Source organism: Mycena indigotica, assembly GCF_014461135.1.
Source record: "Mycena indigotica strain 171206Taipei chromosome Unknown Mind.scaff0003, whole genome shotgun sequence".
In the NCBI taxonomy this organism is placed as follows: domain Eukaryota; kingdom Fungi; phylum Basidiomycota; class Agaricomycetes; order Agaricales; family Mycenaceae; genus Mycena; species Mycena indigotica.
In genome coordinates this window covers 2,584,986-2,607,639 of record NW_023503002.1, presented here as the reverse complement: position 1 = coordinate 2,607,639, position 22,654 = coordinate 2,584,986, and the positions used below count along the sequence as shown (strand labels likewise).

The window sequence follows — 22,654 nt, the reverse complement described above, 5'->3', positions numbered from 1 at the left end:
GAAGATACCTATTTGGGCGAAACGTTGGCTCGAATGCTGCATTTGGACTTGTCACGCTGCAGGATAAGTATGTTTAGTCTAACGTAGAAGCCTAATCTGACTAAATAAGCCGAGGATTCACAACTCAGTGCTGCTTCGGTGGCGGTTGGTGGGAAAGGAAGTTGAAATTTTGACGAATCTCAATGAGACCTACAATTGATCTCATTGGGGAGATCGCGTAGAACGCAGGCAACGATGAAGTCACTGGACCGCGTATTGGAGCTGGCCGGCCATCATTCGGAATTGCCTACATGTGATCGTCTTTTCACCTTCTGCTGTCATGGCTATGTTCGACATTCTGGCTCAAAGCTTCCCTCCAAAGACAAAATTTACCGCTGAAGACGTGCCTGATCTCTCGGGGAAAGTCATCGTAGTTACTGGCGGGAACTCGGGTGAGTTTGACTTCCGTTAACGAGGGCGTTGCGCCAACCAATCAGGCAGGCGTCGGAAAGGAGACCGTTCGCGTATTGTTGAACCACGGTGCCAAGGTCTACATGGCCTCGCGCAGTCAAGAAAAAGCGGAATCCGCTATCGTGGACCTAAAGCAACTTACTGGGAAAGAAGCGATATTCCTCAAACTCGATCTCGGTGACTTGAAGTCCGTCAAAGTTGCCGCTGAAGAGTTGCAAAGGTCGGGCCCCCTTTCCTTGACTGTTTGGCAGGTAGGGTGTTGTTGCTCAAGGTCACCTGCTACCTCAGTAAGGAACCCCAACTCCACGTCCTCTTTAACAATGGCGGTATGTTCCGTTCTTCCTGTTAACTGTTGTCAAACGCTTGTTTGTAGGTGTCATGATGCCGCCGGTCGAGGACCGAACTATTGACGGATATGACTTGCAGGTAGAATTTGGCTGGTGAATGTTTGACTGAACTGATAATCTGCTCAGTTCGGCACGAACGTGTTGGGTTCTTGACTCTCTCTTTGAATGCCGACCGTATCCGCCTGACGCTCTGCAGGCCCATTTTATTTCACCAAACTCGTCCTTCCCGCTTTGTTAGCCGGCGCTCAATCCATTCATGGCGCTCGTGTGGTCAACACATCCAGCGGTATGCACCTGATGAATCAACTCCACTTCAAGGACATACTCGATGAGAACAAACGCAAGAAGGCAGGCACTCAAGCGTTGTACTCTCAGTAAATTTGTACTTATCTTCGTCTTTATCGGTGCATTGGTATCACGCCAACTCAATCATTATTCTGCAGGCTTTGGTGACCTATTCAGCAGAACTCGGTCGGCGATATGCCGACCAGGGACTTGTGGTCACATCCCTTCACCCGGGCGTTATCAAGACCGACCTGCACCGACATGTTAGGCTCAGTCATTGTACGCACATGTCGCATCTCAGAAAAAGAAAACTCTAATAGCCGTTGGAATAGAACGTAATGGAAAAGACAGTTCTCCATGATGTTTCTTACGGTGCCCTCACACAACTTTACGCTGGCACTTCCGCAGCAGCGGCACAGCTGAATGGCAAGGTCACACTCGAATCTGTATCTCTACTCGTTTTGTTGACGTATCCTCAGTATCTAATTCCTTGGGCCCGAATTGGCAAACCCCACGCTGGGACGCAGGACCCACAACTTGGTGCGGAACTGTGGGAATGGCTGGAGATCCAAGTTGCACCACCTTTCCATTCAGTGTAATGTACCGCGAGGTAGTGCACAAACGCTTCAGATCTTCCCTCGTCTCGCCACTTTACTATCGCCATCATTTTTATCTCGCAAATGTCCGTCAAGCTTCAGCCACAATGGTTTTCCCAATCCGGCGACCTTCTCTATGACCGTTCTACATGCCTCTCAAGTAGGATTCGTCTCGGATCATTTTCAGTGGCGCGATACGGTGCAAGTGGGTGTCCAAATCGAAGCAGGTAGACATCTCCGTACTGGTCGCGTCAAGCTTCAATTGGGCGGAACATAAGTAGAGCGAGAGAGAGTTGGTGGTATTGATGCATGAAAATCTCGGCTTCGACGACAGAATCTACCCAACTTGACCGAACCTCGCCATTGGTCGGTGGGTTGTCGGGCGTCAGTCCCCATGCCAGACACTTTTTACAACTGGCAGGCCAAGGTTGCGCGCCACCCGCTGTCGTTGTTCAAAAGCAGATCAGGCACCCGTGCCTTGAAGTCCAGACCCTTTGCTCCCGCTTCGAGTCGCAAAGAATACGTCCATGGAAACACATATACCAATTAATCCGTCTACTCATGTCTATCATTCAAGCCGTTGGTGGGCCTCGCGCCTGACCTCCACGTGTCAAGCCGCGGCCAGCAAATCCAACCCGAAACACTCCGCCCCCTATTCCCCCATGTCCAGGAATGGGCAAATGCGGGGCTGGGTTCAAGCGAACATGTGTTGGTGGTCGAATCTCCACAAGCTCTTCGTCCTCTTCTTCAGATTCTTTGTTGTCGTCTGCGTCCTTCTGCGGGTAGATAAATAAATAAAAATCCAGTCAATCAGTCACAAAAGCAATTGACCTGAAGATCAATGACCAGCGCACCTGTCGCGTTCTTCTTTCAGTGCCCGGCCAATCAGAAGCAAGATAAATAAGCTCCTACCTGTGTGCCATCCAGAAGCGCATGCTAGAAAACAAAAACGGTCTTTTGGTGACTTGCGAGCGTGGTCAAAGCGGACTTGGGTTGGCAGAGTCGTGTTCGGTGGATTCCCGAGGCCGCGATCAAGAGCATTCAAACGAGCTTGCTCAGTTGAAAAGCCGCCCGGCCCTCCAACAGGTAACTCAGTTGGGTCGCCTAATCCCAACGCCCCAGCCGAGTACCCGCCCCATGTCAACAGCTCGCCTGTAGCAGTCAAAGCGGCGTAATGCCAGTCACCGACATGCACAGAAATAACTGATCTGTTTTGCAACGTAGGTTCGATATGTGGCGGACTGTTGTCTTGCGTTTCTGTGTTGCCCATAAGCACAATGGAGCTTGCTCCTGTCGAATACGCGAAGAACTTTAAAAAGTGTGCTGATATCTAACGACATTACTTGAGTCTCTCTTGTATTAAAACAGCTCACATGAGTGATCTTCATTGTCGGTGGTGCCGCGATAACGGGCTGGGTGCCGTTGAAGGGCGGCATCGTCCGGACTCTGTTTAATTCGCTGAAATTGGGAAGCTATTCAACTCTCAATCAGGTCAACGTGTAGCCATGAATATGTTGCCCACATATGACCACGCGCCGTCAGCAAGCGTATCCTCAGATTCGAGACCCCGAAATAGGAGGACATGCCCTTGGTCGGTGAGAGCGACAAGTCGAGCGTCCATAGCTGCGATCTTGACGATCTTTACTTGGTCATATTCGGCGTTGTCACCAGTCTCAACGAGTTTCGGCAAGCGAGGTAAGGGTGGCAATCGACTAAGATCGGGAGCGTCGAGGGACCACGGCACGCATGGTATAACTCCTTCCGCGGCGCGGGCAGCAAATTCTTTTGTTTCATCCATTTCGTTGTTTTTGTCGCGGATCTGGTCTCCCATTTCGCTCGACAACGGCCACCAGACGAAGATCTCGCCGGATTTTGTCAGTATCGAGGAGAAATTCCATCCACATTCGACCTGGACTGGTTTCGAGTCGGTTGTGATGTGGCGAGAGGACAGCAGGAATGGTCTCCCCCATGATGTCCAGTTCCATAATTGCGATTGGGAGTCTAACGCCAGAGAGTGGAGTCTGCCACAGCTTCAAGTTTGTAAGCGACAAAGTATGACGCAGTGCCTATTAACTGACCTGATTTCCGTAATCCGAACGGGAAGATCCAGGCGTAACGGTGTATGCGCTACCTTACCGGGTTCAGAGAATCCTTCAGAGTTGAGTGCCGCTGTCAGACTGTTGAGAGTACCTATAGGATTGAATATCACATGGAAGACAGTCACGTATACATACCCCAGACCCAGAGCCTGCCCTCGGAATCGAGCGCGTGAAATGACCTAGCATTGATGACGACGGGTTGATCCTATAAAGAGGACACCGTACATTCCTCCGGCAACGATGTTGACAATGCGCGCCTGAGGGATGCGTAGTCTTGTTGGGAAAGGTACACCGCTTCCAAGAAGACTCGATTTTGGAAATTTAGCCCCGAGACCGAGCCTGCCATTAGCCTTTTCCCTGCGATCCGTGTGAGAGCGCAGTAAGTGGAATGAATATCAACGGTTACCCCCAGACGAATACTAAGAGTTGAAGTGAGATGCAAACCGGTGATGCACGGACAGAGGGTACCTTTGGGGTTGTACATGTTTCTGTAGATGAACTTCCAACCACTTGTTCTTGCCGTCCCTGCGCCAGAGAAATTGAAGTCGGATTTGAGCCTCCGCTGCCATAGTAATTCGTCAGAGCAGAGGGAGCTGAAGAACTGGCAAAGAAACAGAAGGAGCAAGATCAAATCAAATCACGCATAAACGGACTTTGATACGGAATAAGACGCCGACCTTGTTTGTTGAGGCGAGCTGAAGCAACGACTCAATAGGTAGTTCCAGGAGAAGATTATCTGAGAAGAGTTCGACGGGCAGTGTTTCAAGAGTGGTCATGGTGGTGGAGAGTAAAAGTTGCAAGAAGCAAGTGATGATGTCATACCTTCACGTGTCTATTAGGATTTCACTGTCGACTTGCTTGTTGTGGTTGTTGCCGGGGCCTTATCGGCAGCCGGGGGAGGTTGAAATTTACTTTAGGAGTGCGTGTGGATCCTCGAGTTAGGATCTGAATAGCAACTCTTTGAATCTCTGTTTTTCGGCAGTCGTTGTTTGCAGCGAGTCGCATCACCTCAACATCTTTCGCCATCACCGCCCGCGGCCCGCAGTTTTTGTAGATATTGCGATTAATTGGTTGATCCTTCCCTTTCGGCCATTTGCCCTGCTGCCAGTGCTCCTCAAATATATCGTCGCTGATTAGTCAACACACCGGAAAATCCGGCAAAATACGCGACGAAAGAGAAATAGAAACCAGACAAATCGTCAAATTACCACGACTTGGCGAGAAGACGGAGACAAATGCCTGAGGCGGATACGTTTTCTGTTTTGATTCCGCCTCTCCCCCTCGATAGAATTTGTTCCGAAAAGTGTCAAAGAGAGCGTGTCCCTCGCACAAGAAGAAATGTCCAAAATGTCACGTAAGCTGCTTTCTCGTGTGCTTCCTAACTTCTGTTCTGCTGCACCAATTAATTAGATTAGCTACAGAGTGGGCACTAGGTAAGTATAAGGACTATGAGCACCGAAAAAAGCAGCATACTACAAATACAAACTAAGAGGATAAGTTATCCAACATGAAGTCGAATGTTACCAAGAGGTCATTAGGTATTAGAACCAAGATCGTCGTCGGTCCAGGGAGTACCGTTGGGGGGGTTTTACACAATGAGCAAGTTCCAAGAAAATTGTTATTCTGTCCGTGTTGCGCTGGCAGGAAAATAAGAATCAATAGCCTTCACTCCTACTGTTCGACCGGCGATGCCCTTTATCGTCGTCGTAGTAGCTGTTATCATAACCTTGGGGTTCTCGAGATGAACCGAGAGGTGTCAACAACATGCTGTTGGGAGGCAGACCACCAGTACTCGAACTTCGCACTGGAGATCGTTGGTATGATGAGCTGCTGTGTTCGCCTGTCGGACTGGCAAGCGAATAAGACGAAGATGTCGAATACCCATGAATGGGAGAGTGTGAAAAGGCAGGCGGCCAGGAGGACGGCATGCCCGATGTTGAACTAGATGTGGAGCTGCGATAGTCACTGGCGCTTGTAAGCGAATACGCGCTCTGCGGGCTCTGACTTTCAGCAACGCCATAGCTGCCGTACGAATCGTGGTGACGAGGAATCGTCACACCCAGAGACGGAGGCGAAAGAGTTGATCCATGAGAATAAGACCGTTGATGTTGTTGTGTCGAGTAGGGCTGATGATAGATGTCGTCTCGACGCAAGTTCATGGTGCTCATACTTCGTCGAATCGGTCCTGCACTCCCAGAGAGCTGAACACTAGAAGGCACTCCACCGAATCCAAGACCGAACTGTGGATGGTGTGATGGCGACTCGAGTTCCTTCTTAGCTTTGCGCCATTGCTTCCTGAGCTCTTTGAATTCTACAAACAAGTGTTAGGACCGAGAGATGATAGTATATGGTATTAGTTTGCCTACCATTCGGACTCCGTTTCGGACCGTGTTTCTGCATTTGGACATGGGCGTTGAGGTGGTTGAGAGTACCATACGCCTTATTGCAGTCAGGCCACGAACAGTGGTATAGACGCTCTATCTCATCATATCGGCGCCGCGGCCGTTTGCGAACAGTATTACCAGGAAGCGCGACAAAGGAATATGTCTTTCTGCTCGCTTCGGTGTCTTGATTTGTCGCAGCTGTCGTTGAGGCAGGTGGGGGGACTGCTGGCTGTGTTGTGGGGGTGGATGATGACGAAGTAGCAGTTCCTGGTGGAGATGGGCCATAGGTATTTTCGTCAGGCCTGACCGCGTATTGGGGAGAGCCGAAAAAAGGCGGCGAAAGCTCCTCTTGCTTCCAGTCTGAGGCAGCCTGCTGACGCAAAGAGCCTGGCAAGAAGGGAGAATCGGGAGTGTGGGGAGAAGGGTCGTCATATGAAGCATAGGTATAATGTGTGCCGGTGAGTTGAACTGGGTCTGATAGACGACGGTCTGTTGTAGCGAGTTTTGGAAGATAGAAGCGGTCTTGGTCGTGGGGAGCACTATTTGGAGCGGGAGCAAGATGATAGTGGAAACTGCCCGTAGGCTCTCTTGTATTGTCGTCTTCCTCCACGGTGGGTAGATTTAGAAACGCGCGCGGGACGTGGTCAGGATGCCTCGGAGGGAGCGAGACCTGGTGGTTGGCGATGGAAAAGAGAGCCGGGAGGGAGTCGAGCATTGGGGCAATTCAGGATTACATGGCCGCTTTTTGAATGAGGCTCAAAGAGTGAAGAGTCAATCGAGATTTGATGCCCAGATCTGCCCGATTTGGAAGGGATTCGATTAAGAACTTCGGTCTGTCTTCAATCCATCGGTCCCGTGTGGCAAACGGTTGAGCAGAGTCGCGATTTCCAGCCGCTCAATATCCACAGGCGCCCACCACCATCCAAAAACAAACGACCCAACCGCGGAGGCAATTCTTCCCAATTTCAGCCATTTTCAGAATACAATATAACCATGATGTGGTGCCTGGCGCGGACTCAAAAGGGTAATGCACCTAATCCACCAGTTTCCCAGGATGTCACTGTCTCTCCCCCATGATTCTTGTCTGCAAGGTCGTCTAAGGACACACACACGCATACTTCCAAGTGTGCAGTGGGGAGATCTATCGCTCGCCGCAACAATTCGAATTCGGGACACCGCGAAACGGGATTCCGAACAAGACAGGTCAGCGTGACTGTAACAGTGTGACCGGAATGGCGCGAGCCTCGACAAGACGCAGCACTCGCATAACCACTCAGCGTCAGCAGATCGTTTTGTGTATCCATCTTGCAAACTCATCCACTTACCACACAGAACAAACGCCACCCCCAGCCCCCAGACCCACCCGACGTCGAAAAGCGGCCCTCCAGACAGAATGCATGACCGACCAGGTCAAACCACCTCGTCGGTCGACCAGAATCACTCCCACTGAACTTGTTAAACGCGAATCAGCATTGGAGCAAAGGGAGGCCGAATGTAGTCTCCGCATTGCCGAACTCGACGCCCGTTCTGCTGCCATCTTCAAACGAGAGCAGGAGGCGGACGCCATCCTTTCTCAAGCCGCCATTCGTGAATCTCAAGCAGTTTTGTCGATACTTGAAGAGCATTTTACTTGTCCATTGTGGGCCATTTGCCACCTTGTTGTCTGCCACCTCATCCTTTTTCCCAAGATGCTACGAAATTATGGCCCAACCCTATTCGCTCAATCCCGGCCAATGCGGTCACACATTTTGCGCTCTCTGCATCCTTCGCCATTTCTTCTCCCGCTTGCATAAGGCATGCGGTGGCTGGCACGAGTCAGTCGACTGTCCCATGTGTCGCAGTCTCCTCGTTATCACCCCAGATCGTGTTCCTCGCCTCGGTCCGTCTTGAATTATTGTCCTCCTCTCCGACAAAGTCTAACAGCTTCAAAGATATCACATTCCCATTCGTCCCAAACCGCACAGCTGCCGTTGCCTGTGAAGCGCTCATCAATCAGCTCGCAACTTCCTCCTTTTCGACACCAGTCATTAAGCGCGAACCCAGTGAAACATCTTGGTCTAGCGATATCAGTGCAGAATGTCAGTGGGGTCAGAAGAAGGGCAGTAAGACAAAGGAAGAAGAAGAAATGGAATTGCAGACCCAGTCGGATGGTGAAAGTGCATTAGCGGGTTGGCGTGAAGGTGGACATTTGAGAACGGATTGGATCAGGAAAGACCGGTCCGTATTCTCTCTGATAGTTTCTTTTCTCCTCATTCGCAACAGGGAGGGCAAACATGAGATGGTCAACCTCCTGAGCTGTTGGACCACAATGCAACCCAAAGATTTTATCGAGCTCAAACACAAATATGGCGTTTGAGTGTCATTGCTTGCGGCGGCGGCGGCGGCATCTTGTTTGGCTTCCGGCTCCGTTTCTGCTCACTTTTTCTCTCTCTGTGCTCCCGCGAATATCTCGGACAGCACGTCTCTTCGGGATGTTAACTTAATGGTTGATACCCGCGTCTACGACCTCTTGGATTCACATTTTGCATTTTCAGGATACTCTCAAGTGGGACAGTCGACTTAAGCTGCCTGCTAGACTGTTATAACTTTTGTACTACATAGCACTGCATAAACACTAGGTATTGATAACGTTGAATTTGCCGTTCAGTGAACGCTCGAGAAAAGGCCGGTATTCACGCTATCCAACAACAGGATGCGCGTGGTGGCTTGCGGAAAGAATGCCCGGACGTTGCATTTCCAAATGACGCAGTCGAGGGGGTGAAGAGCGGACTCCAATGAAGAAGGCGGAGACGACTGCATGCGACACGATTCCAACCAGGCGTGATTTTCGGGGTGACCATCCGTGACAAATGCTCGTTCAACTTGTTCGTGACCATTTTGTTGATATGCGTGGCACTTCTCGTTGTCTGGCTTCCTGTGGTCAATCTCTCTCTGTTACGGCGATTCTGTTGCTCTTCAAGCCGCCTGTCTTGGGCCTCATATCGAGAAACGAGAGCTATTCGGCTGCAGGTCAGTAATACGTATCCAGGTTGCTGGTTGCCTCACAAGGACCGACGTTTCCGTCTTTGCGTCACGATCCTAATTCGATGGGAATACCTGCTGAGTCCTGTCGAGAAATTTCTTTTGACAAGAACAAGCAGCTTCTGATCCGACTCAAACGAGAGCGGAGACGAAGACGCGGAGTAACTCGGCCAGTTTTGCGAGGTAGAGAGCGAGTAAAAAACGAGGTTTCCGTGTTCGGGTCAGAGCGCGTGCATAGTGAGAACGTCTAAACTCTGGTGCAATACTGTTGAACACTGTTGACTCCAGCTTCCCACCTAGAACGCAAACATCTACTCAAGTTGAAGTTGTAACATTTGGTTCAATTTGCCTGATTTGGTCCCGCGGGGTCGAAAATAGCCCTTGGCGCAGTCTTGGCCACCGTCGATCATTGAGTGCAGTTGATATGTGTTCCCAGCTTGTGAGCTTCTTTCTTTCATGAATAACTGGGTTTCTGTCTTGCAATTGGCTGTAGAACACCTGTCTCACCCTCCAACCGGGCTTCGGCCGGGTCATCTTGTGACTGATACGTTCTCTTCGTCTACTGCTTCTTCTCTATTGCTACCTCGAAGAGCTCCTCAACAAAACTCGTTTGTTACTTTGCAACTACCTTTGGCTGAATGCGGCGCCCGAGCGTCGTGCGACACCCGAACGACCCCAGCTTCAACTCTTGCCATCTGCTTCCGCGCCACCAGCCACAACAGATAAATGGCAAGTCCGGACCAACGGACCAGTCCTGCCCGATTGTAAATGACGGCTTTATATGCATTACTTTGCTCGCAATGTTCCGCATCATCAAAGATTTGGATCTCTTCCTCGTCTCTCTCATTCAACCTTCGGAAAGCAAACCCGGTCTCACAGTGTTACATTCAGTCCTTCTTGCTCTTCCACCCGACTCCATTCTGCGAGCGGCATGCAGAATCAAACTCAATGCTTATCGCGTGCTGGCCTCCTCTCAGATGCTCTCCAGAAGGCATATTCCTTCAGCTGTACCTCCCTCGGGTCGGAACACTCGGGCCTCAACTTGTTTGATCTTATAATCTATGATGGTTAACTCTATCGCTCGGGCTCCTGTTTAAATTACCTTACTGGCGCCGACGGTCAAGATATACGACGACAAGCGGCCTATTTTCTACACCACCATGCTGGGTACTCTCATCTAATCGCGGGAAGGGCCATCGACGGGCACACCAAATGGGCTTTGATTTCTCCAGACTCAACAACCGCGATACGACCGGATCCGTTGCTACGGCCAGTCTAGTCACCGACCCACTCAGCTGACTGCTTCATCTTGAAATTGCCTTTTTTGTGCACAGGAAGGTGAGAAATTTGACGGAACCCAGGCTGTCACCAAGTCACTGATTCCCTCTTGGTTCAAAAGGAAGCGCAAGAAGTTTGTTACGTCGTCGACGCACTGCCATTCGCGCACGGATATTCTCGACTCTTTGGGATGTTCCAGATCTACAACGCAGAAAATGCGTCACACGTCATTTGTTATTCTCTGCTGCCGTACATGGACGTTTGGCAACCTTCGTCAACAAGTACGTTGAGCTCCCCAGCGATAACTCTGTGTGAGTTGATTATGAAAGAGATGGACAATGCCGGACGTGAGAATAGGCGACACTCACAGCACTACACTGCCTAATAGCAGACCGCAGTATGACAATGACCAGTGCGCAGCTGAGTGGGACCTCTATAAAGGCTGCACTTGTCTCTTGCGCGAGAGTCGTTCTTAATGCTTCTGCTCGAGGTTGGTCTTATCTCCAAGCCAAGAGTGTAAATTTATTCAGACAGATGAGCGCTCAGCCACCGCCGTACCCCAACGAAAAGGATGGTTACGGGGTGGAAGCCGGAAAGCCGCTGATGGTCGCAGCTATGTCGAGCTCAGGAGGAGACGTTCGGCTCTCCCCAGACCCACTCAATCGAATTTATTTGGAAACACGCTTCGCGGATGTGACCGGTGAACCACATTTTCTCACCGCTCAACGAGATGCTGACATCGGATTTCGTGGTCAGGTACATATTATGTCGCTCCCCACAGTATCGTACCTGAAGTCAACGTGAGACGAAGAAAGAGGCAAAAACGGAAACAGACTCCAGACGCCATTTTCAGGTCGCGTCGCGGCAACCTCTCACTTGATCTAGGCACTATAGGGTATGCAAGCGAAAATGCAAAGGCGTCTGTCAACGCTTCAACAAAGTCGGGCAATATTAGCCTGAACTTGATCGCCGGGGCCAAAGTCCGTCCACGGTTTGACGTCGAAGTGAATACTCGTACCGGTGAGAGTCTTTTTTGCCTAATCTTCAGAAGAGCAATTTGAGTTTATATTGGTCAACAGGCCATGTCGTACTGTTTGTTACCGAGACCTTCTCTGGGGCCATCCAGCTTCATACGAACAGGGGGCAACTTGAATTTCTTCCTGGCATCACAGCAGAGATGAGAGTGATCAAGTCGACAGATACGGAATATCTCGTTCTGGTGGGCCCTCAGCCAGTTGGTGCAGAACAACCGCCAGCCGACTATTGCCGCGTACAGACTCGGAGTGGGAATATCAAGGTGGGTCTTCGAGGAAAGGATGTGTATGTTCAGCCATTCGGGCTGTGGCAACGGCTTACGAGTTTTATTCGTAATTGAATCAAGTCATCCCTCTTACTACCCTTTGAACGATTTACCTTTTGTGGCTGTTGGCGTTGATTTTAGAGTCACGTGAAGATTTTCATCAGCGAAGGTTTTGTGCTTTTGATTACTGCTTTGGACTATTCTTAGGAGTAAAGAGAAAGGTAAACCGAAAGGAAGGAAGAGTATTATAATAATGGCATGTCACCATTGTGGGTCACTGATCCCTCTTTCATACGGACCACTATGAGCTGTAAAGACTACTTAAGTGATGTCTCTTCTCTCATGACTCCCAGCTTGTCTTTGACAACGCTCCACCGATCCTATAAAGTGAGGGAGTAATCACGGGACTAGTTATGTTCTGGCACCAAAGTCTGGAGTTGGTTATGTGATCCCCGCCCTGAGCGCGGGGAGTGCGCCGCTTCCGCGACGCATCATCAACCACAGAAACATTTCACTACTATCGCCGGTAGGAACTTATGATGTCCATGTGCCTCGGCAACGTCTCTTTCTCTTTCCCTTGACCATGTCGACTCCTGGTGGCTGTTTCTCTTGGTTTTCATGGAGCAAATCACGCAACCCGAAGCCATCTCCCACTCTTCAGCAACCAAGCCTTCCCTCTGTGGAACACAAGGGGCCCGAAGTAGGCTATTGGTCTTTGCATTATCAGTCTGAATTCAGTTCAGCGACGACAATACATAACGGCATGCGACCATTCTCTCAGCGACCCAACGACTTGGTGGCTCAGCACTGATATCTCTCCTCCTGCATATAACTCGTCCGAGTCTTTTGACGCTCAAGTCATTGACCTTAAAGTGGATGAAATCGATTCTCAGCTCCGCAGTCTTAGTATGAGAATCCATGGTGCGCCGCCAACCCATTCCAGAGCCAATCACAAACTTGAACACTGATAATATACTGATAGCGCATCCGGAACTTGGCTTCGCTGAAGTGTTTGTCGTTTCTCGGCTTCAGACTGCTTACTCATCTTGAATAAGTTTTGCACACGAGATTCTGACCGAGTTCATGACCGCACACGGCTTCACAGTGACGAAAAGCTATCTAGGTATTGCGACAGCCTTTCGAGCAGAGTACACCCATGGAAAGGGCGGTCGCGTCGTGGGCGTAAATTCGGGTTTGTTTTTCTCCCTGCCTTTTTGCGTCTGACTTTTCGCAGAATACGACGCCCTCAAAGGCATCGGTACTCTCATTTCGGCTTGCTCTAGAAGCACCGACAATCTGATTTTCTCTGGCAAGGTCATGCTTGCGGGCATAACCTCATAGCCGTCAGCGGTTGCGGAGTTGCTATCGCGATCAAGGCGGCCCTAGAAGCACACAATGTCGCTGGTACAGTTGTACTGCTCGGAACACCTGGTGAGAGAAACCGAAACTTTTCTCTCTCTCCTGAACGCTTCTGACTACTTGGTAGCGGAAGAGGGAGGCGGCGGGAAAGTCATCCTACTCGAAAAAGGTGGTTACGCCGACATGGATCTTTGTTTAATGTGCGGAATCTGAAACTTGACATTTACTCGTTCATTTCATCTCCACACGCAGGTGTCATCCGAATCCTGGTCCCATAAACTCAGTGGGTGTTGCTACATCCACGGCGTTGCAGCAACTCGATGTGGAGTACTTTGGGCAAAAGTGAGCGATAGCGTGTCTAGTCCCGAATACACGGTGAACAAGTCCGTCAGTGCCCACGCTGCTGCCGCCCCATGGTGAGCGTTCAATTCGGACATTTCTTAGCATGCTTAACCCCCCTGAAGGGAAGGCAGAAATGCACTAGATGCAGCTTTCCTTGCTTATGGATCGATATCGGTCTTGCGACAACAAATGAGACCAGATCATCGCGTCCATGGAATAATCACATCCAACGAAGAATGGCTGCCAAATGGTTCGTTTTTTAATCCTTCTTGCTATAGACCAACAAGTACCATGCCAGTTATTCCTGACCACGCTAAGATGCAGTGGGTTGCTCGAGCTCCCAATGCGTCAGATCTCGCCTTGTTCGTGGAGCGTGTAAAGAACTGTCTGCAGTATGATCCACTCTGTTTCCAAAGCACCTTAACGAAGGGTCGGTCTGAATAGAGCAGCTGCATTGGCGACGTCTTGTGAGATGAAGTTGACACTGGGACAAGCTTATCTAGATTTACGCCAAAATTCTGTGCTTGGGGGGTACATTCCTTGTCTGTCCCGGCTGCTCCTAACGTGCTTCTCAATAGGCGCCGAATTTGCCGACGTTATGAAGCGCTACAAGGTTTCCGCTGTGGCTGAGACAAGTATTTCTGCCTCGACCGATTTTGTACGCAGTCTCGAACCTCACCACCACCACTACAATGTATTGACTTCTGTTTTCCCCAAGGGTAATGTGACCTATGGTATGTAGACTTTAGGCATCAGGGCCAATCGCTGAATCAGTCAACTGTACCAAGTGCTTCCTGCTCTCCACCCCGGTTTCGGTTCGTGCTCGTGCCTTTTATTTGGCATCTATCACTGATTCGTTGGACAGCCATCCCAACGGAACCTGGTCAAGGCAATCATACTGCTGGTTTTGCGAAAGCAGCGGCTTCACAGAAAGCTCATAATGCGACAATGCTCGTCACCAAAGGTCTAGCGCACACTGGTTTTCGTGCATTACGGGACGAGGCATTCTTCAAGCAGGTCAGTGAACGTATTGATAGAGTTGTGTTGATGTTGACAAATCACTAGGTCAAGGCAGCCTTCCCATCATAAAGAATCGCTTACAGCTAATAACTTGTTTAACGGAGTCAAATATAAACCGCATCTTTGACCGAAAGTAGCGGAGGTCCAAGAGGACTTCTGATCTTGTTTGTTGACAGAACAGACAATTTACTCATCGAGTTGATCTACCAAATCAATCCATCCATTACCCGGACCATATTAAAGCAGCCGCATGAGCGTAGATATACGAAGATCACGATGGCGAACACAAGTCTAATCCAGACACTCTACTTGGCTTTTTCGGTCTCTTGTCGAAGCATTTGCTCTCGCTTAGCTTTCGCAGCCCGAGTAGCCGATTGTTTCCCTTTGGGTTGAGCAGCCTCGGCCACCATCCTAAATCATTCGTTTCAGTTTGAAGGCGCAATATAGAAAGGAAAATGGACCTTTCGAGTTCTCGGCGTTCCTCGTCGGATTCATCGGGTACCGTGGACTTGAAGATTGCTCCCATAATGAGTAGTCCCTGCCACAGCACTAAGCAAGCTAGAATGAGGGGGGGATCAAGATACCTTTGCTCGATTGAACAATACTGTCTCGGATGCCTCTGGATCCTTTAGCACGTTGTCGATGACCTGGGAGATATAAGAAGCGACACTCGGAGAGACTATTTCTTACGGTACGCAAAACTTGGACTACTTCTAAACGTGCTCCTCGCCAAGAAGCAAGCATGATCTACCCAACAAATCAATGGGACAAACAAAAAGTAGAAAACTCGGATAAGTACCTTTCCCGTGACGTCCATCTCCAAGGCCCTCAATTCCTCTTCGCCGATTTCGCCTTTTGCTTGCTGTTTCTCCATTTCCTGGAGCAGGCACAGAGTCAATCATAACTCGGGCGATCGTCAGAACTTACAAGCATTAGATCTCGGACGCTCAATCTATTCCACGGTCTTCAGCGGCCTGTGATAGACCCCGAACGAAATCAACTCACGCGCTACCTATGACCCCGAATACGTCCTTGACAAGGTCTGTCTTCTCCTTCATGCGGGAGAAAAATCCGGCGCTGGGTGTGGCGATAAGTCACTGAGACTACCGCAAGGCCACGCATGCTTACATTCCCAAAAACTTCTTGGACTTCATAAAAGAAGTCGCTTTCATCATGTAAACCCCGCCAATAGCATGCAATAGCTCGAAAAATGTTAGCCGGATCAGATTGGGTCAAGTCACGCATCCACACCTCCACACCAAAACTCTCCAGCTTAAGATCTTCCGCTTCCCTCTTCATCTTCTCCTCGAAAATACGAGTTTCAGGGTCGTCTTTCTCTCCTGGACGTGTTGCCTCCACAAAGGGTCGCAGGCGTTCTATCATCTTTGTAGTCAGCGCTGTTACGCGGGCCTCCATTACCCGTTGTCTTTCTCGATCTTGCTCGCGAAGTTTCTCCTTCTGCTCTGGCGTTAATTTCGACCTCTTCTTATCTTTCTCTTTCGACGGTGTGGATACCGGAGACGGAGAATCAGCTTCCGAATGCATAGTAATGCCCGAAGGGGACTGTGAAGGAGTGGTTGGAGGCGAGGTGCTTCCGGCGGGTGTTGATGAGCCAGACGATAGAGTACTGCGAGCGGCAGCAGCAGGACCGTTGATTGGAGTGGCCGAGCCCTCGTTCATTGCCTTCTCCATTTCCAGCTTTTCCTCTTCGGTCATCATGGTTGTCGCAGTCGTAGTCATGTCCTTCATGATTGAGATTTCTCCAATCTAGGAATAAAACGGTTGGTAGTGAATTATGGAGGCAAATTATGACGCACGTAGTCGGCAAAGCGCTCACCACCAAAGACATTGGCAAAGAAGCCGGCTGCGTCCTCCATATTCACCCCTCCTTCCTTATCCACCATAGACTTTCCATTCTTGTCGTAGACCGCCCGCAGGTTCTTTGGGTGGATTCAGAAGGAAGCTCAAAAAATGAAGATGCTGCGCACCGAGTCCGAGAGAACTTGGTAGGCTTTGCTATGCGCGTTGAGCACTAGAGCTAACAGCGAGGTTACACATGGCGGACCTTATTTCTTTGAACTAGAACCAATATCAGGATGAGGTCATTTTAATGGCAGAGAGAGCGCGCCTTCTCCTCAGCGTCTGCAGACTTGTTCTTGTCGGGATGGTACTGACTTTCGCTCAGCAAGAGCAACACGATTGAGTGGCATTAACGGTTTAGGCACCTTCATTGCTTGCTTGCGGTACGCTTTCTTGAGTTCTGTGTCGTCAGCATCCACCGCAACTCCAAGCTGTCGAAAGTGAACCATATTTGTCGCTGCACGGTAAAAAAAAAGGAGACAAACCAAGTCATAATATTCCGTTTCTACTGGCGCCATATAGTACAAGGTCGTGAACGTCGGTAGCACAGCAAGCCCAAAACAATCGTCAAATATGGAAGAGAAGGATAATCAATTCCGATCAGATGTGATCGACATGTCATCTACTGTTACTCGAGCATTGTGTGTCCTACTCCCAATACCTCGCAACTTTACTTTCGCCTTCTCCACCGATTTCCAAAAAGTCCTGAGGGCGATCTCGTTTAAGAGGGCGGCGACGGTTGTTGACTGGTAAACGTTGGTAGGCGGAGTCTTGCGGGTTGACTTGCTGATTCAGAGGATAGAGGTTATTCACCCAGCCAGTGGGCTGATTGAATCCTGGCATTATTCCACCATTAGTCATCATAGCTCCGTTATGCATCTGCATGAAGGCCGCCATTTCTTGTAGTTGAGCAAGCTGCATGTGAAGGTGCTGGTATTGCATTTCGGTGTTCTGGCGCACATGATTGGGGAGTGATGTGCTCTGTAACACCGTGGAAAGCTGGGAGATTTGGGCTTGAAGTTGGGGTATGGATTCGTTCAAAATCTTGGACAAGTCCATACTACCATCATATGCGCCTTCTTCGGCGTCTTGCTCGTTTGTTGTCTGAACAGAAGCATGAGACGCTACAAGTCTGAATGATGTTGTACTCACGGACGGAGCCTCGCCATCTTCACCAGCCTCCCCACGACTCTCCTCAATTACTTTCTCGATGTAATCGAGTACCTTGGTTCGCATTGGCTTGTCCACCGCGAGTTTGTCCAGTGAGGCGATCTTCTTGGAGCAGTTGGGGCAGACAAAATCTCGTTCAAGGAGATGGGTCTGGATGCACTCCTCACAGTATCTGGTGTCACAGCAGGGTGTCTTGACGGCGTCTCGTAGTAGCTTATTGTCGATTGGACAGACGAGAGAAGGGTCCGTAGACGGTCTGTCTCTGACTTCGGCCGCTGTGAGTGCTTTTGATCGAGACACTTGTTTTTGCCATGATGCACTATAAAAGGCATTTAGGCAATGCAAGGCGTCACAAAATTCACCTACGAGTCAGGCTGAGCTACGACATATCCGCCGTCTGGAGTGACCATGACTCCTTGCCCCAGCTCATTGGGATTATCAACAGCCTTTAGCATGCTACGCGGAATACCCGTTGTACGCTTTATACGAGGTCGGTGGTCGAATTCGCGATCGTTGTTCGTTGGACAGTCTTGAATCCAATGACCTACTCGATCTAAGCATTGAGAAGAATGAACAGTATGTGTAGTGGACCTTTTTTTCCGCATCGATAGCAAACGTAGCTGGCGGGAAGAGGCCGTTCAATCTGGGGGGCAGCTTGATGTGGCATGAAAGTCTTGCCACCACGCGCAAAGCCTGTCCCTCGAGAGTTATTGTAGATACGTTGTGCACTGTGGAAGAAGGGAGCAAAAAGAAGCACAAAATGAATTAGATAAACTACTATCAAGAGCAGGCAGCAACACCAACTGGGACATCTTTTCCTGTGCTTCCTCCCAATTTGCTGTTTGTGCTTGGAACATTGCCGCCATGGCGGCCGCCTCGTCGTCATCAACTGAAGTCGATTTGGGATCCTACGAAAATTAATGAACCAGTTGGAGTAATCCAAAAGCAAGACGAACCAAAGCAGCTTTGGGTTGTGGGTCCTCTTTGACATCGAACCGTTTAGACATGGAACCCTTGTGCCATGACATGCTTTGCCCCGACGGTCCCGCTTTCGAGATTTGCTCGGATGTGTGAACTGAGCTGCTTGCTCCGGCAATATATAAAGATGCTTTTCCTTTTCCCGGGCGAGCGGCAGGTCTTCGCTTGACGATAACTGAGGAGGACCTGGGAATGATTTCCGAGTCGTCGGCATACTCTGCAAGGAATTTTTTTTCAAAAAAAAAACGTTCAAATGTTTACTAGAACTCACCTTTATTTGAGCCGGTGTCGAATATATAAAGGTCGAAGTCATTCGCCTTACCCATGTTGTTGGCTAGAATGATTTCGCGCTTCAGGTCAAATACTGAAATGCCAGTACCGTCAAAAGTCACTCGAGACTCGGTCTTTTGAGAGTTGAACTTGTAAAAAACCGAAGATGCCATTGCTAATGTACACGACGGTGTTGTTGGGGGCCGTTGTGGTCTGAAACCAGGGAGGAAGCGGTAGTCACACCGTGACAGGAAGAGTTTCCAACGATGAAATCTCAATCTATTCGACGACAGTCGGTACTTCACTCTTGCCAACCTTTGGCACGTTTAATACTATCTTCTCCCCCGCTGCCCGTTTCTGCCGCCATTTCTCCACTTGTTGTGCAATCAACGTCTCTGTCCTTATCCTTTCGTCTGCATTCTGTTTCAACTCCTTGGCCCGCGTGAGTTTTACTTCTGTAGTCCAAAAAGAGGAAGGCTTGTGCTTCGGCATAGCGGTGGCCAGCCGGCGGTTTTGGTTATTGACCATCTCCAGCTCTTGGAACACCTTGATCTGCAACTTTTCTTCAATCTCTGTTTCCCTTTGCTCTCGTCGGTCTGGCACCATGTCTTCTAGGCGGAGGGGATAGTAGAATGGTTCCACCAGGCCAACAATGGCGCGTTTGTATGAGGCGATACTGGGCTTGGAATGATTATTCACATTGCGGTTTTCTGGTCGGTGGGTAAGCTCTGCGCGATAGTTGTCCGTCCGGATGTAAGTTGTCTGAACGCCATAAACCGCCATGAGGTAGCTCCGAATGTCGGTTTTCGTAAGGTTTTTAGGAACACGGAAGGTCGCTTGCCATGGGTTATAGGGTTCGTTGGGAGGCGTGTGGTTTCGAACGAGCCTGATGACGATATTAGGAAGGTAGACTTTTTTGCCCTCGACGGCAACCGTATAAGGTTTTCCTTCATGGTAGGCAACAGTCATGCCTCTTATTCGAGGAATGCGAATTTGTTTGAGCGGTTGCTCATCACGCTGGCGTAAGAACTCGTTCAGCTCGAGTCTTTGTGAGGGTTTTTTATCGGTAGAGGGAGGAAGGCCAATTTGCTGAGCATGTCGTTGGGCACGACGCAGTCGAACAGCAAGCGGTTGTGATCTTGCGAGAGCCAGAGAGACTTGTTTTCTATAGAGAGGGTTGTGCACATGTGGCTTCTTGGTCCGCCCATTCGTTGATGAAGGTGGTTTGGAAGCCGCGTAGAGACGCGCTACACTGGCGCGAAACATGGCCGTTCCAAAAAGAGGTTAAGTTCACGTGCAAACAACTCACCTTCCCTCACTCCACCATATAACCGTACCTCCATCGGCTGACCCTACAGTTCAAGTGTGGGAGACCACTCCTTTACCACCATGGCTCCCTTAGCACGCTGCTGGCGCTTCATCAGCGGGGTCTCAATCCCAGTATCAACATTCGTCTCTTTCACTTGCATGCTTATATTTATATTCATTCTCTACCAACCCACCCCTGGTCCCGGAATTCTCCAGCGCTTAGGCTGGCAATCATGGGAGTCCGTCTCAACCGCCCCAAGGCCTAATATAGGCACAGACTCTACTTCCAACCAACCGAAACCAGCAGAGTCAGCATCATCTGGGGGGGTGGAATGGTGGAATGTAACGCAGACGGAGGAGACTGTGGATGGGGCTAGTCTGCCATTAGATGGATGGGCACCATTGCTACCTCATGATACTGGCTGTGAGTATGCAAAAGCCTTTCCGTCCCTACCTTGACAACATCTAGTCTCTGAAATCGCGGTTACCCATTGCTTCGTCAACCCTAGACTCGCATCCGTCTGTGATCCTGCTTCTACCCCGGAGAAGGATGCCATGATGGGCAAGTTCGTCCGGGTAGATAGGTATAGCATCACTATGCCTCTTTCTTGTGACATTCTAACCGTGGGTCCAGAAATCTGAATTTCGATGCAGGCTATTTTTCTGGGTATTTGGTGCGTCCTTGCATTCAGCGGTTCAACTCGCACTGAGTCGATTAGAACATCTATTATCGCCGCACACGGTATGCTGCTTTCCTACATGGCCCCGTCATCGACCTGACCTCTGCCCAGCCGACAGGATGTCAAACTCATCACAGACATAAAACTTTTGTCCAATTCCCAGTCGCCACCTTCGAAAGATTGGGTCAAGGCCCCCACTTCTTTGCGTTCCGGAGTATTGGCCGCTCCTGCCCTCCATCTCTGGTATAAGCTTGGAAAAACGGCGAGCGAAATGAGCAAGGCTGAGCGTTCCAACTTGATCACCGAGTTAGACGTGCTATATGGTGATGACATTCCATGGTATGGCTTCGAAAAGCTCGAGCCGGCAACCATGCTTCACAAAGGACCCATGCAGAGCGCCTGGTTGACAATGAGGCGAGGGGTAAAACGTACGGGTCATTATATCCCCCCTTCTTCATGCTTAATGCAGACTTGGCAGTACCTCCCCGCGCTCCGCCGCTCCATTTTTCGCATAATGGACAGTTCAAAGTCGTCCAAGTCGCTGACCTTCACTTTTCCGTCGCGGAAACTCCTTGCAGGGATACCGCTACTTCTTTCTCTTGCCCAGGCGGTTCTGATAGTACCACTTCCAAAACCCTTATATCTGTGATGCTTGACATTGAGAAACCCGATCTAGTCGTTTTCTCTGGCGATCAACTGAATGGGCAAGGAACTTCTTGGGATTCTAAATCCGTCCTTGCCAAATTTTCTCGAGAGGTCGCGTCGAGGGGCATACCGTGGGCAGTTGTCTTCGGAAATCACGACGAAGACAGTGGAGCTATAGCCAAAGAAGAGCAAGTTAAGCTTATGAAGGCCTTGCCCTACAGCTTGGTTGAGGCAGGTCCCAAAGATATTCATGGAGTGGGCAACTATGTCCTGAAGGTTCTAAGCGCAGATCCGTTCGTAATTTTTGGCTCAATTATTGGCAACTTAACATGTGAACAGGAGCAAGATGCACCTTTTGACGTTATATTTCTTGGACTCCGGCAGCTACTCTCGGGGATTCTATAACCTCTGGGGATGGTTCACACCCACCGCATACGACTGGATTCGCCAAAGCCAAATTGATTGGTTTATGCAAGAGTCTGGTACGAATTCCACACTTTCTCGTATCTGCGTATCTATAACCTCATCGTAGCTTCCATTAAACCCATTGAACGGCCTTTCAATCCAGATCGCACAAAAGATCTCGGTCATGTTTGGAGGCGACAACGTGCTGACCAACTAGTTCCACAAATCGGCAAACTCGCTAAACCTAACGCTCTCATGTTCTTCCACATGCCCCTTCCCGAAACGTACAATAAAGCAGATACCGGCTCTAATGGTCGTCCTCTTGACGTTGGGATTTCGGGCCAAGAAGACAAGGGTAGCGCTACAGACTCAGACGGCTTTTTCACCAAGGGCATTCTCAAGGCACTGGAAACGGATAACTCGCGAGACCCTACACCAGAGGTCAAGGTCATTGGAAATGGTCACTCGCATCTGACCGAAAACTGTCGAAGGGTCAACGGTGTCTGGTAATTGGGCTTGCTGCAGCTGCGAAATGTTATTGAACAATGTCAGGTTCTGCTTCGGTGGAGGTGGCTCCTATTCTGGGTACGGAAAACTTGGATTCGATCGTCGTTTCCGTGTCTACGACATCTCAGATTTCGGGGAGACCATCCGAACGTGAGCCAGCCATCAGCTGTCGGACAGAACCCTACTCAACCTTGTCTAGATATAAACGCACAGAGCATGATGGGTTCAAGGAAATATTAGATGACCTGGTATTAGTAGGGAAGGGTGCGCGGACATAGTGGCCATGTATGATAGGACGATGTTCTAAGTTATCGCTCTTTTAGTTCAAGTTGGACCAACATACATACTGT

The 22,654-nt window shown here is 49.8% G+C and overlaps 11 protein-coding genes across 11 annotated transcripts; 6 read left to right on the top strand and 5 right to left on the bottom strand.

Annotated features, from left to right (window-relative positions):
• Positions 1-319: 319 nt before the first annotated feature.
• On the top strand, positions 320-1,175 carry MIND_00355200 (uncharacterized protein; the record flags this gene model as incomplete). Its single annotated transcript, XM_037360398.1, has 6 exons — positions 320-431; positions 481-670; positions 739-776; positions 824-876; positions 924-942; positions 994-1,175. 6 exons carry the CDS (start codon positions 320-322, stop codon positions 1,173-1,175), a joined length of 594 nt encoding a protein of 197 aa, XP_037223283.1.
• A 168-nt stretch (positions 1,176-1,343) lies between these two features.
• Positions 1,344-1,681, top strand: MIND_00355100 (uncharacterized protein; the record flags this gene model as incomplete). Its single annotated transcript, XM_037360397.1, has 2 exons — positions 1,344-1,361; positions 1,415-1,681. The coding sequence occupies 2 exons, from the start codon at positions 1,344-1,346 to the stop codon at positions 1,679-1,681; spliced, it is 285 nt and encodes a 94-aa protein (XP_037223282.1).
• Positions 1,682-2,250: 569 nt separating this feature from the next.
• MIND_00355000 (RCC1/BLIP-II protein) lies at positions 2,251-4,562 on the bottom strand (the record flags this gene model as incomplete). The annotated part of the gene is made up of 11 exons (XM_037360396.1): positions 4,455-4,562; positions 4,246-4,378; positions 4,184-4,196; positions 4,003-4,134; positions 3,913-3,956; positions 3,757-3,868; positions 3,201-3,708; positions 3,052-3,150; positions 2,591-3,008; positions 2,510-2,532; positions 2,251-2,454 (listed from the first exon to the last, which is right to left on the bottom strand). Exons 1-11 carry the CDS (start codon positions 4,551-4,553, stop codon positions 2,251-2,253), a joined length of 1,785 nt encoding a protein of 594 aa, XP_037223281.1. The 5' UTR covers positions 4,554-4,562.
• Positions 4,563-5,432: 870 nt separating this feature from the next.
• On the bottom strand, positions 5,433-6,876 carry MIND_00354900 (C2H2-type domain-containing protein; the record flags this gene model as incomplete). Its single annotated transcript, XM_037360395.1, has 2 exons — positions 5,433-6,088; positions 6,144-6,876. 2 exons carry the CDS (start codon positions 6,874-6,876, stop codon positions 5,433-5,435), a joined length of 1,389 nt encoding a protein of 462 aa, XP_037223280.1.
• Positions 6,877-7,393: 517 nt separating this feature from the next.
• MIND_00354800 (RING finger domain-containing protein) lies at positions 7,394-8,517 on the top strand (the record flags this gene model as incomplete). Its single annotated transcript, XM_037360394.1, has 4 exons — positions 7,394-7,800; positions 7,850-8,040; positions 8,093-8,378; positions 8,424-8,517. 4 exons carry the CDS (start codon positions 7,394-7,396, stop codon positions 8,515-8,517), a joined length of 978 nt encoding a protein of 325 aa, XP_037223279.1.
• Positions 8,518-10,859: 2,342 nt separating this feature from the next.
• On the top strand, positions 10,860-11,835 carry MIND_00354700 (uncharacterized protein; the record flags this gene model as incomplete). Its single annotated transcript, XM_037360393.1, has 3 exons — positions 10,860-11,160; positions 11,217-11,480; positions 11,540-11,835. The coding sequence occupies 3 exons, from the start codon at positions 10,860-10,862 to the stop codon at positions 11,833-11,835; spliced, it is 861 nt and encodes a 286-aa protein (XP_037223278.1).
• Positions 11,836-12,343: 508 nt separating this feature from the next.
• MIND_00354600 (Aminoacylase 1-like protein 2) lies at positions 12,344-14,550 on the top strand (the record flags this gene model as incomplete). The annotated part of the gene is made up of 15 exons (XM_037360392.1): positions 12,344-12,460; positions 12,504-12,681; positions 12,743-12,770; positions 12,816-12,952; positions 12,995-13,018; positions 13,075-13,191; positions 13,247-13,319; positions 13,372-13,461; positions 13,512-13,535; positions 13,584-13,711; positions 13,760-13,853; positions 13,906-14,195; positions 14,250-14,276; positions 14,327-14,478; positions 14,527-14,550. 15 exons carry the CDS (start codon positions 12,344-12,346, stop codon positions 14,548-14,550), a joined length of 1,503 nt encoding a protein of 500 aa, XP_037223277.1.
• A 236-nt stretch (positions 14,551-14,786) lies between these two features.
• On the bottom strand, positions 14,787-16,925 carry MIND_00354500 (J domain-containing protein; the record flags this gene model as incomplete). Its single annotated transcript, XM_037360391.1, has 14 exons — positions 16,827-16,925; positions 16,632-16,772; positions 16,547-16,560; positions 16,470-16,497; positions 16,299-16,421; positions 15,733-16,248; positions 15,610-15,683; positions 15,487-15,558; positions 15,409-15,433; positions 15,281-15,358; positions 15,172-15,228; positions 15,066-15,128; positions 14,943-15,019; positions 14,787-14,892 (listed from the first exon to the last, which is right to left on the bottom strand). The coding sequence occupies exons 1-14, from the start codon at positions 16,857-16,859 to the stop codon at positions 14,787-14,789; spliced, it is 1,407 nt and encodes a 468-aa protein (XP_037223276.1). The 5' UTR covers positions 16,860-16,925.
• A 64-nt stretch (positions 16,926-16,989) lies between these two features.
• MIND_00354400 (uncharacterized protein) lies at positions 16,990-18,938 on the bottom strand (the record flags this gene model as incomplete). Its single annotated transcript, XM_037360390.1, has 7 exons — positions 18,761-18,938; positions 18,468-18,706; positions 18,316-18,419; positions 18,103-18,239; positions 17,878-18,055; positions 17,494-17,830; positions 16,990-17,445 (listed from the first exon to the last, which is right to left on the bottom strand). The coding sequence occupies exons 1-7, from the start codon at positions 18,930-18,932 to the stop codon at positions 16,990-16,992; spliced, it is 1,623 nt and encodes a 540-aa protein (XP_037223275.1). The 5' UTR covers positions 18,933-18,938.
• A 100-nt stretch (positions 18,939-19,038) lies between these two features.
• MIND_00354300 (uncharacterized protein) lies at positions 19,039-20,037 on the bottom strand (the record flags this gene model as incomplete). Its single annotated transcript, XM_037360389.1, has 1 exon — positions 19,039-20,037. Exon 1 carries the CDS (start codon positions 20,023-20,025, stop codon positions 19,039-19,041), a length of 987 nt encoding a protein of 328 aa, XP_037223274.1. The 5' UTR covers positions 20,026-20,037.
• Positions 20,038-20,148: 111 nt separating this feature from the next.
• Positions 20,149-22,582, top strand: MIND_00354200 (AIP3 domain-containing protein; the record flags this gene model as incomplete). The annotated part of the gene is made up of 10 exons (XM_037360388.1): positions 20,149-20,491; positions 20,537-20,651; positions 20,702-20,741; positions 20,787-20,809; positions 20,859-21,086; positions 21,131-21,685; positions 21,732-21,874; positions 21,925-22,303; positions 22,350-22,454; positions 22,504-22,582. The coding sequence occupies 10 exons, from the start codon at positions 20,149-20,151 to the stop codon at positions 22,580-22,582; spliced, it is 2,010 nt and encodes a 669-aa protein (XP_037223273.1).
• Positions 22,583-22,654: the final 72 nt, after the last annotated feature.